This window comes from Macrobrachium nipponense, chromosome 21 (genome assembly GCF_015104395.2).
Source record: "Macrobrachium nipponense isolate FS-2020 chromosome 21, ASM1510439v2, whole genome shotgun sequence".
Lineage (NCBI taxonomy): Eukaryota > Metazoa > Arthropoda > Malacostraca > Decapoda > Palaemonidae > Macrobrachium > Macrobrachium nipponense.
The window spans coordinates 68,578,989-68,595,139 of record NC_087212.1 but is presented as its reverse complement, the minus strand read 5'-3'; the positions used below and the strand labels follow the sequence as shown (position 1 = coordinate 68,595,139).

General features: G+C 43.4%; 1 protein-coding gene across 1 annotated transcript in view; it reads right to left on the bottom strand.

Moving 5' to 3' along the window:
- The window catches only part of LOC135198111 (ubiquitin-protein ligase E3C-like), a gene marked incomplete at its 3' end in the record, with an annotated part of 85,671 nt that overhangs the window by 51,070 nt on the left and 18,450 nt on the right, over positions 1-16,151 (bottom strand). Inside the window, 4 exon segments of the mRNA XM_064225572.1 lie at positions 197-429; positions 548-701; positions 8,715-8,835; positions 9,128-9,274. Coding sequence (XP_064081642.1) covers positions 197-429; positions 548-701; positions 8,715-8,835; positions 9,128-9,274 — 655 coding nt within the window.

The following is a 16,151-nucleotide window of genomic DNA, read 5'->3' as shown; positions in this document are numbered from 1 at the left end:
ATATCAGCAATTAATAATCATAGCAGAGCAATACAGCCAACAAATTTCATAATGCTAGAATTTGGAAAGACAAGTACACAATCCACTTTTCCTTACAATAAAATTTGTTACTGATTACGAGAAATTATAAAACTAGAAATCCAAGATTCAGGACCATACTGTAAAAAGATCTACATAAAATTGTTAAAACACTTACCAACATTAGTATGAACAATCATGAGAAGTGAATATAAGAGTGACGGAGCTGGAGAAACTTTTAGGAAATTTTGTATCAGAGAATTATTAGGATTTCCAAGAAATGCAAAGATTCGGTCGACAGGTATCATCACACTGGATTCATTTGCCACGCAGGGTATGACAAAATTACGGATTTGAGTATGTGCTGCTTTCCCAAACACCTCTCGACAGAATCCCTCAATAACACATGACCTGCAATCAATATAACATGTTTCATTTCAATATATTAACATTGCATGTAATACATAAACAAATAGTATCTTCTTATGGTACCTTGCAAATATATCTCACTATGAGGAAAACAACTTACATCAACGTTGAATTTGCTGTTAAGGAAGCAAAATGGATGGGCTTCAGCAAGAGCTTCAAAAGGGAATCTGCTAAGGGTGTTGGAGCCACATCAACTGTTTCATAAACATCAGGTACACGAGAGAGGATGAGTTGCACAATCTGTTTATGGTAACCTGGAAGAAAAATAAAATTTTATACTACTGAAATGAATAAATTCTCCAAAACCTGTTATCAAGACTCGTGGAATTTTGAATTATATTATACAGTGAATCTCATTTTTGTGTTCTCAAGATTCACATACTCAGCTGTTCGTGGGTTTCTCTGCGGCACATCTCTACCAATTATTCATGGAAAATCTACCTATTTGTGGTTTTTTCACTGACAAATACTGAATGAATTGTATATCAATTTCATGACTAAATGCACTTTTTGTGATAAAATTATCAATATACTCAGGTATGAGCATTTTTAGAGGTTTTTCCTGTGTTTAAACTATCAAAATAGGCAGTTCTACGCATTTTTAATGGGCCTTTTTAAGGATTTGCAAATTTGAGCTATTTGCAAGGGGGTCTGGAACACATCCCCCGCGAATACAGAGGGTTCACTGTACACTTACAAGCAAAGATTCTGGTTTGTACTTAGGACAGAGCTTTGTGCTACTTTTTTTTCCTACATTGCTCACAGATTTTAATTACACTGCCATGACAATGATATCCATATGAGTATTAACTATAATATTTTTCTACTTTTTTATACCTACTCTTACTACATATCTGAATAGTATCTCCATTTTGTCATTCTCTCTTTTACTTTCTTGATGACATCCTGAGAGCTCTGGAGTGGATCTTCTAAGGTGCAGAATCATTTTCATTCATTCTTAAAAAACTCAAACCAGGAGTACAGGTCTGTGTTAATTCAGAAACTAATTAAAAATGATATTGTTAAGATACAATAAAGTTTTGTACATACTTACCTGGCAGATATATACTTAGCTATAGACTCCGTCGTTCCCGACAGAAATTCGAATTTCGCGGCACACGCTGCAGGTAGGTCAGGTGATCTACCGCCCCTGCCGCTGGGTGGCAGGAATAGGAACGATTACCGTTCTAGAACCAGATTTTCTCTTCCACCTGTCTCCTGAGGGGAGGTTGGGTGGGCCATCAATCGTATATATCTGCCAGGTAAGTATGTACAAAACTTTATTGTATCTTAACAATATCATTTTTGTACATGGAACTTACCCAGCAGATATATACTTAGCTGATTGACACCCTTGGTGGTGGGAAAGAGACAACTATTTACTGAATAGACAGGTAAACAACATACGTTGTAGGTAATAAATAAATAAAACCTTGGTTCCTACTTGATCAGGCGGAAGACTCCATGGCTAATGCCTAGGAATCTGCTTCGCCTCAAGAGCCTCAGCGAGGATGTGACCTATGGCTAAGAGTTCTTGTGGGTCTGTCGATTTACTCGACAGAGCCTCTTACATGACAATATGCCTATGCCTAGTGGCATAATTAAGGAGCACAACACCGATCCCGATCACCTGATCCTAACACGAGGGTTAGTGCTTAAGTTGAAAAGAGTTATCTACAAACTCCTTTCAAACAACCCAAAGAAAAAACACGACGTTAAATAAAATTTAACTCACTAGTTAAGGATCAGTATCTGCTCCCTATCCCAGCAATGTATCCGCAGACACGTATCAACCAAGAGAGAAGGATCCCTCGAAGGTTATCTTGACATCCTTCGGATAATGGGAAGTCAACACAGAGTTGCATCTCCCGTATGTGACAGCTAATATGTCCTTATGACATATTGTTAGGGAAAGAACAAGAATTCGGAAAAGCTCGCACTTCATGCACTTTTAATTCTCAGCTGTTTGAAGGAATCATCAATGCACTTATCAAGTGCTTAGGAGATCACAATGTCTCAAAGAAGGCCAGGGCGTTCTTTGATATAGATCTCTTCTGGGTGAAGCCTGGAGCCTGGCTAGCGCTTCGTGCCTGGCAGGCGCCTAGAGCCTGTCTAGCGCCTCGCGCCTGGCTGGAGCCTTGCGCCTGAATGGCGCCTAGAGCCTGGCTGGAGCCTCGCGCCTAGATGGCGCCTTGCGCCTGGCTGGCGCCTCGCGCCTGGCTGGTGCCTGATTGGCTCCTCCTTCCTGGCTAGCGCCTCGCGCCTGGCTGGAGCATTGCGTTCGGCTGGTGCCTTGCGCCTGGAAGGCACCTGGAGCCTGGCAGAAGACTTCATGATTACTGTCTATGAGTCTGCATGCCTCAAGAGTTTCAGCGAGGTAGGGACCTATGACTGACAAACCCTTCTGGATCATGTCAATGGGGGCTAGCCCGCTTACACAACAGAGCCTTCTCGGATCGTGCCAATGGGGGCTGACCCACTTACATGGCAGAGCCTTACCTGTATCATATCAATGGGGACTAGCCCTCTTACATGACAGAGCTTTAGGTTTCTCTTTACTGGAAGGAGCCTGCGTCTGGATGGATCCTCAATCCTGACTGGAGCCTAGCCTTGAAGGAGCCTGGCACCTTGCTGGCTCTAGAGCCTGGCTGGCTCCTAGAGCCTTGGCTGGCTCCTAGAGCCTGCTTGGCTCCTAGAGCCTGGTGGCTCCTAGAGCCTGGCTGGCTCCACTAGAGCATGGCTGGTCCTAGAGCCTGGTGGCTCCAGAGCCTGGTGGCTCCTAGAGCCTGGCTCCTGAGCTCCGAGCCTGGCTGGTCTAGAGGCTGCGGCGCCTCGCGCCTGGCTGCGCCTCGCGCCTGGCTGCCTCGCGCTGGCTGGCGCCTCGCGCCTGGCTTGGCTCCTCCACACTGCTGGAGCTTCGAGCTTGGAAGAGTCTCTAGGCTGTCTGGCAATGTCCACATCGGACACTCTTATATCTGTCCGATTTGTTCGCCTCTGGTGCATTTGCGCCAGGTTGGAGGCCCGCTCCTTCTCAGTATCCGACCATGACAGAGTTTCCTTGGAACTGTCCGCCTCTGGCGTTTTTCGCCTGTATTGGCATTTGGCGCTTGGCTGGCGCTACATTGTCCGAGAGTCCTGAAACAACCACATAGTTTTCAGGAGACTGGAGAAGGGTGGAAGAAATTCTTCCCCTTTGAGCTTTTGGCCCCTGGCAAGGGGAGGTGATTTTAGTCAGCTATACCCAGTAGACGACAGGATATCTAACAATACGAGAGAGAAGAGTCTTCCTCCGAGGAGGATCCTTCGTGAACACTTCTTTTGCTAACGAGATCTCTTCTTACATGTTGATGAGGTTCCTCGTTGCAGAATCTTCCCTATCCTTGCCCGAAGGAAGGGAAGGAGTCTGGAAGTCGAAGGAGACTCTGAGCTGAAATTGGGCGGAACCCTGATTTCTAGCTCTTATTGTATCCTTCTGAATACCTTCTGGGAAGCATTTTGAGCCCTCATCGCACCCCGAAGGACTCTGTAGGCAAACGTTTAAACCATCTCTTCTTCTGTAGATGAAAATGTAAGTACCCTGCCTGGGCAACTAAACTTCTATCTGAAAGCATTGCGTCAGGAATAGAGGGATTTATTTCTTTTGCCAGACATACTATGCTGGCAAGAACCCATTGCCGAGTCTCCATTGAATCTGATGCGAGATTCCAATGCACAAAAAATTCACTTGTCTTCTTGGTCGTTTAGGGCTAAGAGAAACAAAGAATTCCTTCATAAACTTCCTCAAAGAAGTTTGATGAGGAGCATTTCCATTTTGTCGGAACACGGAATCTGTGGCCACAAAAAAAAAATCCCATTCGAAGTACATGATATCCTACTCTTGTCGTATTGCGGTATCGTATAAGATCCCGAAGATCTTAATCCTCTGTTATCTATAAATTCCCTTGTAGAGACAGAGTATGGCCTTTTACTGCGTTCTTTGATAGCAGATATATACATAGGTGATTCTTCCCTCTGAAAGTGAAGAAAAAACCTCGCTATGTGGTTCACAGAGGTATCGGAAGAGGACAGTTTCCTCATTCCATCTAGCACGATCTGCAGCAATTCTATGTCTTAGCCATGACTATTGTCATTTACCTTGAAAAAACCTCTCATTCATGTCCACTTCTGGTCAGTCTGCACGCGGACAGACTCAGAGTGGAGAGGTTTTATAGGTCTATTATAATAGATTCTGATAGAATATCCAGATACTCTGGAAAAGCCTTACGAAACATGCTGTGAGAAGAACGTGACTTCTGTGAATCCAACCTCTCTAAGGCCAAAATGAGGCATACATCCTCTCTTCCTTTGACGCCCAGTTATCTTAATATCTGTTAAGAATTTATAACTAGGGAAAAAAAAAAAAAAAAAGGCTAAAGTTTATTCCCCTTCTTTAAATTTAAAGATGTCTTATATTGCTACCTCTCTTGGTTCGAGGAAAAAGAAGCAGTCTAAAGGAAGCCTGTTCGTCTTCTACCTTACAAAGAGATCTATGAAGAAGACTTTCCACAGGTTCTCACAACTCTTTTCAATAAGTGTTAGACATACGTTAACAGTTATTATCTTCGATCGAGAAGGTTCTCACGGACATGCAAAATCTTGCATCGAACCTCTTAAGGATCGTTACGTTCCGTGTCTGTTCCCAAATAGGTTCTCTTTTGTTAACGCGAACAGGGGTGAAAAAAGAGATTCTCGATGCTCTTTGCGATATGAGAGAGTCGTGGAATTGGCCTAAGTGATTAAAATAAATCATTTCATCATTTCTTGTAAGCGACCCCTTTTCGATTAAATGGGTAACGAAATCAGGAACGAATCTTGCCGTTAACCGAGATGCTGCTCCGAGAGGCTACTGGTACCTATTAGGTTAATAACTCGCTTAAAACGAGAAAATATCTTGGATGGTGCTTCTGGCGCGGCAGGCGCTTCTGGCGCAATTTGCGCCAGGCTGGCGCTTCCTTCTAGTTCTTTTTAGGTTATGTGCCATAACATCTATGCCTTTATGGTACCCGACATCCTTCACATGTTAATTCCGTTCTTAGTGGGAAAAAACTTTTATATACGTAGTATAGTCCATTCAGGGAAACAACTTCTGCCACTAAGAGAATGTTTCCCATCCGACTCGCCCAACTTCTCTTGAGCAATATCCGAATTTAAAAAAGGTTGTGTGCGTTTCTCGAAAGGATGAGAGAATTATATATATCGCGCGTTGCCGTATTAGAATCCTTTATAATACTGTCACACTGTGGTAAACAGCATTAATCTAGGAAACCTTTGTAAGGATAACTAGGAATTCTGTAGTTAACCTCGGTATGTGCATAAGACTTGACCATACCGTAGTCTTAAAGTGAATTCTCTACTACATTCATCTTCTCACTAAGCATGTACTCTAATAAGCCATGCTTTCGTAAGCATGAGAGCATTATACAATATAGAGTTCCGCTGCGTTAGAATCTTTTAAAATGTTTACCTACGGTAAACAGCATTGAAATGTTGTAATATCTTTCTTATTGAAAGCTTCTTAGCAAAAGGCAGACAATATTTTATTTATGTTTGCTTAACTATCCCCTCAATCAGAGGCTAAAACCACGATTGTAGGGGAGAGACACGGTTATTCATTCCATCCCGCAGGAGAGAGACATGTTACCGACTACTCATGACCGACACCCCTACATGATAACTGCTTTGGTTTTATGTCCTAAGCGATAAGCAGTCTAGTTAGCCGACTGGCCTTACTCTTCCAGAGTTGCCAGCTACTCCATTTAATAAAGGAATCTTATAAAACTATTATCGAACTTCAGGAAGTTCTTATAATGCGAAACAAGACTTCGATAAATCTAGAAGCTAAGTAGGTGGTTGTCTTAACAATCCCTTTAAGCGTAGTCCTTCCTAGGAAATTCCTGGAAGGATACTGGTAACTGAGTTGCTCAGCAAAGAAGTAACTACGGTATGTGCTTATGATTTGCCGTATCGTATTCTCACACAGCAGATACTCTACTACCTTCTTTCCCTGCCGAGGCAGATAGAGAAAGGATATTCTGGTGCCTGGATCCTTGCACCTAGCGCCTGGAATGTTACCGCGCGCCTGGAATGTTCCGCACGCTAGAAAGGAGACTCGCTCCTGGAACGTTCCGCTTGCGTGGAAGGTCCCGTGCGCCCTGACAGTTCCGAGCGCCTACTAGACCCCTTCTAGAAAGAGCCTCTTGCCCGGAAACGTTCAATGGAAGGATCGTTCTGATTGCCACTCTACTGTAAGGCTCCTTGCTCTAGCCGTCTGTTTTTCTGGAACGCGGCTCGCGTTTGGTTGTAGGAACGCGGCTCGCGCTAGTATGTTAGCTGGAACGCGCCTCGCTGCTGGCTATAGGAACATAGCTCACGCTAGCTTGCTGGAACGCGGCTTCCTGGCAGCGGCTGGCCTCAGTGTTCTCTTAGTTTTCAGAGAACGCGCTAGATCATCGCTCCAAACATACATTCTTCGTCTTTTCGGATGTAAGATGAAGAGACGCACTTTTTTAAGGATGCCTTATCAATGGCTATCCTTGGCAGTCTGGGACGTTCTACAGAACCTGCCGAGGGGACGCCTGACCGGTGGGGGTTCTCCCTAACCTTCCTGCGGCTGTCGACTTTCCTCCTCCACTGGGTCTGGGAGTTTGGAAGAGGTCTAGGCCTGGAAGCGCTACGGAGCCGATCAGACGCACCCTCCACTGCACTGGGAACACTATATTCACTTCTTACCTTTTTAGAGCTCGCCTTTTGAGCTCCATCCATTTATCTTCAAATTTGCACATATGAATTTGTAGATTCTGTGGAGTAAGAAGGTGATGAGGATGCAACAACTACTAGAATTGTCAATACTCTAACTGCTCGTTAGTACGAGAGCTCTTAAAGCTTCTAAAGGAAGCGTATCTAGTTATATGCTTTCTGACTTCCTAAAGTAGGAAGTTAGATCTTATATTTCCTTCATCAAGTTCTAACACTTATACACGTATTAGTGAAAAAAAATATCAATATTTCCCTTATTGCAAAATATGTGTCTACCGAAAAATTCGGTAGTTTCACGTAATATATTTTTCGAAATTTCGAAGCCAAATTCATTAAAAAATTAATAAAAGCGTATGCCAAACCAAAGACCCAGTACTTCCCTGCAAAAGACAGCCCAGAAGGTCGATGGCGATGAAAAAACGAAAATCAAGTCAGGAGGTAGCAACAACGTATGTTGACACTACCGCGACAGAGAAAATCTGATTCTAGAACGGTAATCGTTCCTATTCCTGCCACCCAGCGGCAGGGGCGGTAGATCACCTGACCTACCTGCAGCGTGTGCCGCGAAATTCGAATTTCTGTCGGGAACGACGGAGTCTATAGCTAAGTATATATCTGCTGGGTAAGTTCCATGTACAAAATCTTCAAGCAGGTACTACAGATGTGACTTGGTCAGTCACTTCAGCCTACCCAACCATACTGACACATGGAGAGCTATCACTTCCAAAACACTGGCTTCCTTAACCAAATTACTAAGGTAAAAAATATAGTACACCACAGCATACAACTGAAAGAACCCACCTATTTCTCAAATTGGCACTCATCACAAGGTGCAAGTTGTAGACCACAACTACCCTGAGTACTTTGTAGTCTACGGCTGGCCTCTAAACAAAAAATCAACGAATCATCCATTGAAATGGTGTTCAAAGAACCCACCTGCATGCCAGGTGAATTCTTCCCTGACACCAATGCCAGTCACTAAGACAAAGAATTAGAAAGACAGTGAGAAGCTGTCGTGAGATTCTGACTCCATGTCCACATGTACTGACTCCAAAAAACCACTGATTCCAAAACAACTAAACACATACTGTTTTGTATCTATTAGAAACAACACCCATAACCCTCCATAACACTGCCACAAAGATGCCTACCTAGTTATCAATATGTAAAATACAAAGCCTTTAAATCTCAAATTTCCCCCACCTAGGGGGATGCTTATGTTTTTTTTTTTAGCCCAGCTCTTAAGGGTTAAATTTAACCTGGTCTAGGGGTTTGCTTAATAGTATATACAGTATATTAGCCCAGACTGTGAGGGTTAAACATTGTTTCTCTTTAGTAACAATGCAGTGCACAAACTGTATCTTCCTATGAAGTACTCCAGTTCTAAAATCACAAAGAATTATCAAAATAAGCTTAAGACTGATTTAACAGTATAAAAGATAAATCTACATATGTATATATAGATACATTACCTCTGGCAATCATATAGGAATATAATGCTGTTAAAAACAGTTGCTGATCACTTGTAGACAATTTTGTATCCCAACTTTCAGTGGAAGTCATGATTTCTAATAACCTCAGGGGAGGGGGCATGTGCCATGGGGACTGCTAAGAAAAGAAATTAAATACACATCAAGATACGACCTTGAAAATATACAGCAGAAAAATTAGCATCTTGAAAAGTTGCAATGAATTTTAATTCATATTTACAGGTACAGTACAAGCAGATGGTTAGATAGCAACTGCAGTAATACCATTTCAACACAAATACACTTAAATTACAAATGTTAAAAAAAATCCAGTGTGTGCTTATAAAATAAAATTGTTCAAATAATACATCCAATATAGCAAATTACTTAAATCTAAAAAATCCATCTAGAGAGATAAAAGTATTACCATTGGTAGAATGTGTGATAACATCCATAGACATATTCACAAGCCTTGGAAGCAAATACATCCACTGATTTAACGAAGAACAAACCCAAGCTGATAAAATACGATTTTCCCGCACCACCATCTGACATGTGAGGAGCTGTACAAAGAAAAAAGATTCTGTAGTTATCAATCATAAGTTGTGTTGTGAGCAATGATAGAGCTATTCATTCATAATAAATAATTTACATGAAATACACAGTCTAATTATACACAGGCAAAGGCAAAAGCAATCAGATGTCTAGTGTACTAAAAACCTAATTATTCTATTCAAAAGTTTTAAGGAGATCAATCACAAAAGTATTTTGGTTATATGAACATTTCCAAACACTTTGGGATGAATGTAACAAACTACATGCTTTCAAATGAGGCCAATTAGTCAAGTGGAGTGTGTGGTGCTTTAGGTTGGAGGATTAACAGTGTCACTGAGAGATAAAAGATCACAGCTGACAGTAAGAATGGTGAAAGGGCAATAACAATCTATTTTTCTGCCATTCCTGCCAGGAGACCTGGAGGTATGCTGTTGCTGGAATCTAAATGTTAAGTAGAGGGGCTAAAGAAGTCTTGACTGATATGCAAGTTTGTTGTCAATGCATCATACAGGACCTGGACTATCTTTGCTATGAAAGCTCTAAAGGAAACCTACGTGAAGAGGCTTATGATGATGAGTAGATCTTTCCATTCCACATCTAGGAAGTAGAAGGGATCCACAAAGGTCTTTAAAGGTTAATTCTTCTCTCCTAACATTGCCCTTGTCTTTCTGTGAAGCCAGTCTTGCAAGTTCAGGAGAGTAATCAACTCCCTACAAGAAACTCTCCCAAATGGTCCCACTCTAAGGGCGATGCAATTACTGAGCTGGGTGTGAATGCAACCTAGACATAATCAAGTTATCATGGCACCGAAGGCTTTCTTGGCTGTGGATCACAGTCCTGGATCTTGTAGAAGAGCCTGAACCACTAATTCATCAACAAAAATGAATGTGAGATGCCCATCCAGCAGATCCCAACTTAGCCTTGGCAGGTTGGCCACTTGACAAAATATTTTTTTTCCATTTCCCACCAAAGTTACGCTATGAAAGACACTGAAAGTTGAAGATGGCACACACCCAATCTAGGCTCCTAAAAGGGGACCTTATCTTCTACTTATTCTTTGTCAGTATTCAAACCACCAAGACCTGAACATTTAAGGAATCAAATGAAGCCCTCTTGGCTAGTGGATGGGTAGAATCCAGAATGTCTGCAGAGCTTGATCAATCTGAAGTTCCTTGGCATCAGTGGCAGAAATCCTGCCTGCAAAGACTGGTTTTGATTATGCTAAGTGCCTAATGAGGGTGACTTCTTCTTCCTTGACATCGGCTGGATGGCTCAAGAAAGGCTGTGAGAGGGAGCATTCTATAAGTCTTAGCCCACTCCACCATTCAATGATGCAGTTACTTGAGAATTAAGTCAAGGACTTATATAGACTGCCTTAGCAATTCCTGTAACCAGCATGCAAGGGGACGCTTTGAGCTTGTTTTCCCGAATTTATGTCACTGAAATACTCAAAGTCTCCCTATATCTGGAACTAGAGGAATTCCAATCTTCCTTGTTTAGCCAGAACACTGTTAAGATTCTAATTATTATAGGGCTGATCACATTCCTCTTGAAGGATTCCAAACATGAAGAGTCACCAAAATATTTCTAAAATATTTTAAAACCATCTTGTATCCAATTTGGTAAAAAAAAAAAAAAAAAAAAAACTCTGTTATGAGATGAAAAAACATTAATACTCAACAGCAACCTAAATAAATTGCAGTTATCAGATAAGGAACAAAATCCAAAATTCAGTTGAGCATCTCTAATAGGACTTCTTGATACCTATAGGTAACACAATTCCAAAGGGCTCCCAATCCTACCTATATAACAGGAGAATAAAACATGAGAGAGATAAAATGGTATTGTTATGATACAATAAAGTTTATGCATACTTACCTGGCAGGTATATATATAGCTTATCCTCTGACGCACTGGCAGAATTTCAAAACTCGCGGCAACCGCTAGTACACTGGTAGTTCAGGTGATGGCCACCCCGCTCCCGTGGCGCTGGTACTTGGAACTATTCCCGTTTTTCCTCAGATTTTCTCTGAACCCTGTCTCCTGAGGGGAGGAGGGTGGGAATTTAATTATATATACCTGCCAGGTAAGTATGCATAAAACTTTATTGTATCATAACAATACCATTTTTATGCATGACACTTACCTGGCAGGTATATATATAGCTGATTGACACATTTGGAGGTGGGTCATAGACAGCAACATCGTCATAATTCAAAAATAACTAAATTTTTAGAACTATGTATTATGTTCCTTACCATGCTAAGGTAGCTGACTTCGTAGGTCCTGCCTCTTAGCCTGCTAAACCTTAGTAGCTCTCAACTAGGACGTGACCTGTTTGTTGAGAAAGCTAACAATAAGGCCTGACAACTGGACGTGACCAATTTGTTGACAGAGAACCCTAGCCCTCATTTACCACGGGCATTCATGCTAGGAAAGTTAGTCACCTGAACCACACACACATATAATAAACACTAACCAACAGACTGAGCTGGTCTTAACCTTCTCAGACAACCATAAAAAACACTATAACCTAATTAATATAAAAACCTAGCATGTTATTAGGTTATGGGGTGGAAAACTCCTTTGCCCAGTACTGTACCTGAGGATACATACGGGCCTAACGTTTGACAATTATCAAAAGTTGTCTTCACGTCTCTAAGGTAATGAGAGGCAAACACAGAGTTTGTCCTCCAATACGTTGAATCTATAATGTCCTTGAGGGCTAAATTTTTCCTGAATGCTAAGGACGTAGCTATGCTCTCACCTCATGAGCTTTAACTTTAATTATACCGAAGCATTCCTCCTGACAAAGCAAATGAGCATCTTTAATGACTTCTCTTACAAAGAAAGCCATTGCGTTTTTTAGACATAGGTCTAGTAGGATCTTTAACGGAGCACCACAGAGAACATGAAGTTCCCCTAATGCTTCTTGTTCTTTCTACATAAAACCGTAAGGCTCTTACTGGGCAAAGAACCCTTCTTGTTCTTGACCTACCAGATCAGCCAGTCCTTCAATCTCAAATGATCTTGGCCATGGATGCGAAGGATTCTCATTCTTTGCTAAGAACTCCTGTTGAAAAGAACAAACTGCTTTGTTGTGCTTCCATCCTATTTGCTTGTCAATAGCTTGCAGCTCGCTAATCCTTTTAGCTGTAGCTAAGGCTACTAAGAAGATAGTTTTCTTCGTTAGCTCTCGCAAAGGCGCACTGCCCATAGGTTCGAACTTATCCATCTCCAAGAATTTGAGAACGACATCCAAATTCCAAGAAGGGGTTCTGCACCGTCGATCCTTCTTTGTATCAAACGATCTGAGGAGATCTCTAAGATCTGCGTCATTGGACAGGTTTAAACCTCTGTCTAAACACTGCAGACAACATACACTTATAGCCTCTAATCGTCTGATTAGCCAAACCTAGTTCTTTCTTCAGGTATAGCAGGAAATCTGCAATCTGTGTCACAGAGGTACTGGATGAAGAAATCTTCCGATTCTTACACCATTTACGGAAGTTCTCCCACTTCGACTGGTACACTTTGATAGTCGATGGCCTTCGTGCTCTTGCAACTGCCTTCGCTGCTTCTCTAGAAAACCCCTCGCTCTGACAAGTCTTTCGATAGTCTGAACGCAGTCAGACCCAGAGCGAGGGTGTTTCTTGTGGAACCTGTCGAAGTGGGGTTGTTTGAGAAGATCTCACTCGTCGTGGGTAGACTTCTCGGAGAATCTACTGTCCATTCCAGTACCTCTGTGAACCACGTTTGGGCCGGCCAGTATGGGGCTATCAGGGTCAGCCTTGTTCCTCGACTTTCCCTGAATTTTTTCATTACCTTTCCTAAAATCTTGAACGGGGGAAAAGCGTACGCATCTAGACCGTCCAATCTAGTAGGAAGGCATCGACTGCGACTGCAAGAGGGGTCGGGATTGGAGAACAATAGTTCGGTAACCTCTTCGTCGCTGCGGTAGCGAAAAGATCCACTACTGGAGTGCCCCAGAGCTTCCACAGTCTCTGGCATACTTGAAGATGCAACATCCACTCCGTGGAAAGCACTTGTCCGTCCCTGCTCAACAGATCCGCCCTGACGTTCTTCTCTCCCTGAATGAACCTGGTGAGCAGGGTGACGTTTTCTCTCTGCGACCAAAGAATAATCTCCTTCGCCAGGTTGCAAAGGACAACGAGGGGTCCTCCTTGTTTGTATATATGCCAGAGCTGTGGTATTGTCCGCGTTGATCTGCACCACTTTGCCGCTGATCCACGGTCTGAACGCTTTCATAGCCAAGAAGATCGCCATCAGTTCCTTCCTGTTTATGTGCCATGCCTTTTCTTCTTCGCTCCAAAGGCCTGACTCCTCCCGAGGGCCCAGCGTCGCTCCCCAGCCTGCGTCTGACGCGTCGGAAAATAATATCCGGTCTGGGTTCCTCTGCTGGAGTGACGTACCCTCTGACAACCTCTCCGGAACTAGCCACCACTTTAGTTCCTCCTTTATCTTCGAAGGAATTGGAAACCGGAAGGAATCTGGTTGCGATCTTCTTGGCCAGACTTCGTTCAGAAAGAACTGTAAGGGCCTCATGTGAAGTCTCCCTAGTGAAATGAACCGCTCTAACGAAGAGAGTGTCCCCAGCAGGCTCATCCACTCTCTCGCTGAGCATTGGTCTTTCATTAGGAATTCTTGCACTTTCCGTATACACATGGTCTGCCTTTCGGGTGACGGAAAAGCCCGAAAAGTCACTGAGGATATCAGAATCCCCAAATAAACTAGTTCCTGAGAGGGGATCAATCGTGACTTTTCCAGGTTCACCATCAGACCCAGTTGCTGAGTTAATTCCAATGTTACGTCCGTGTCCTCCAGACATTGCTGTTTTGATTGTGCTCTTATGAGCCAATCGTCGAGGTAGAGAGAGACTCTGACTCCTGCCAAATGAAGCCACTTCGCCCACATTCGACATCATTCTTGTAAAAATTTGAGGCGCCGTGCACAGCCCGAAACACAGGACTTTGAATTGATAAATCCTTCCCTGGATCACGAATCTCAAATATTTCCTGGACTTGGATGAAAAAAATTGGAATATGGAAGTACGCATCCTGAAGGTCCAGTGTTACCATCCAGTCCCCTGGTCGTACCGCTGCCAGTACTGAATCGTTCGTCTCCATCGTAAACTTGGTCTTTTCTACGAACAAGTTTAGCTGGCTTACGTCCAGTACCGGCCTCCAACTTCCTGATGATTTCGGTACTAGAAACAGACGGTTGTAAAACCCTGGGGATTCGTGATCCAGAACCGGTTCTATTGCCCCCTTTTCTATCATGGTGACGACCTGATGCCAAAGAGCCTCTCTTCTCTAAATCGATGTAATGAGCCCCTAGGGCTCTCGGAGCTGTAGCGAGAGGTGGTTTCTTGAGAAAGGGAATCTTGTACCCTTCCTTCGCTACCTTTACGGACCAAGGATCCGCTCCTTTGCTTTGCCAGACTTCCCAGAAGTCTAAAAGTCTGGCCCCACACAAGTCTGGAGGACTTCTGGACTTCATTGTTTGGTTGAAGTTTTGGCCCCTCTTTTGGTTGGAACTCTTTTCCCTCTAAATGCTGGTCGAGCGAAAGTCCTACCCCGAAAGGGCTGCTGTGCTGTCTTCGTAATCCTTCGTAGTCTTATTCATGACCTTAGAAGGTAAATACTTCCTTACCGATGACGTAAGAAGATCTTGAGTCGCCTTCTGAGTGAGGGAGAGAGATATGTCCTTAATGATCTCTTGCGGGAAGAGCTGTCCTGACAGAGGAGAGAACATCAACTCCGACTTTTGCGCGTTCGACACTCCTTTAGCAGCGAACGAGCATAAGAGATGTCTTTTCTTCAAGACGCCTGCTGTAAAAATTGAAGCCAATTCATTAGCTCCATCTCTCAAGGCTTTATCCATACAGGACATAATACTTCTCGACAACTCGGATACTGACGGACTCTTCCATCTCCGAAGTTCGAGCCAGGGCCCCCAACGACCAGTCAAGAAATTAAACACCTCAAAGGTCCTAAAGATACCTTTGAGTAAATGGTCGAACTCCGACGAAGTCCACCACACTTTGGCTGAATGCAAAGCATGTCTACGGGAGCTATCCACTATGTTGGAAAAGTCTCCCTGGGAGGAGGCAGGCACTCCCAGGCCAAGACTTTCCCCCGTAGCATACCAAACACCAAGACTTCGAAGCCAACTTGGCCGGAGGAAATACAAAGAAGTCTTCCCCGACTCTTTCTTCTCCTTCAACCACTCATTTACGCGTTTGAAGGGCTTTCTTGGCCGAAATGGACAAAGTCATTTTCAAAAACGACGATTTCTTGGCTGTCTTCGTCTTCGAAAATTGCGACAAAGGCGATGGCGGGCCTGAAGGTTGAAAATCTCCTTCAAACAAAGAAAGAAGGCACTCTGTTAGCCTCCTGTAGTCCGAAGAAGGAGCTTCCGTCTTGTCCTCTTCCGCACTCTCCGCAAATTCTTCCTCCTGCGAAGAAATATCTTGAAAACCAAGATCCTGCTGACTCTCCAATTCAGAGTCCTTATGCAGCTCCTGTTTAGAAAGCGAATGCTGGCACTGACTCCCTAAAAAACTCCTCTCTTCCTTGTCGAGACAACGTTTTGACTTGCTGCGCTGCGTCCTGCGTCCTCCTGAACGTATGCGTCCACCATGCGTCCATCACTTCTCCTCTTGCGTCCTGCGTCCTGTACTTCGTCCTTCTTAAAGGGACGCACTGCGTCCTGGATCGCGTTGTACGTCCTGCGTCCTCTTGGAGGACTTAACCGGGAGAGACGAGTCCTTACGTCTAACCGAAGGTTGTTCAGGCTTCTCCCATGATTGAACAATCAATGCCAATCTCTGCTGCATGTCCCGCAGCACCTCCTTCGTTTCCG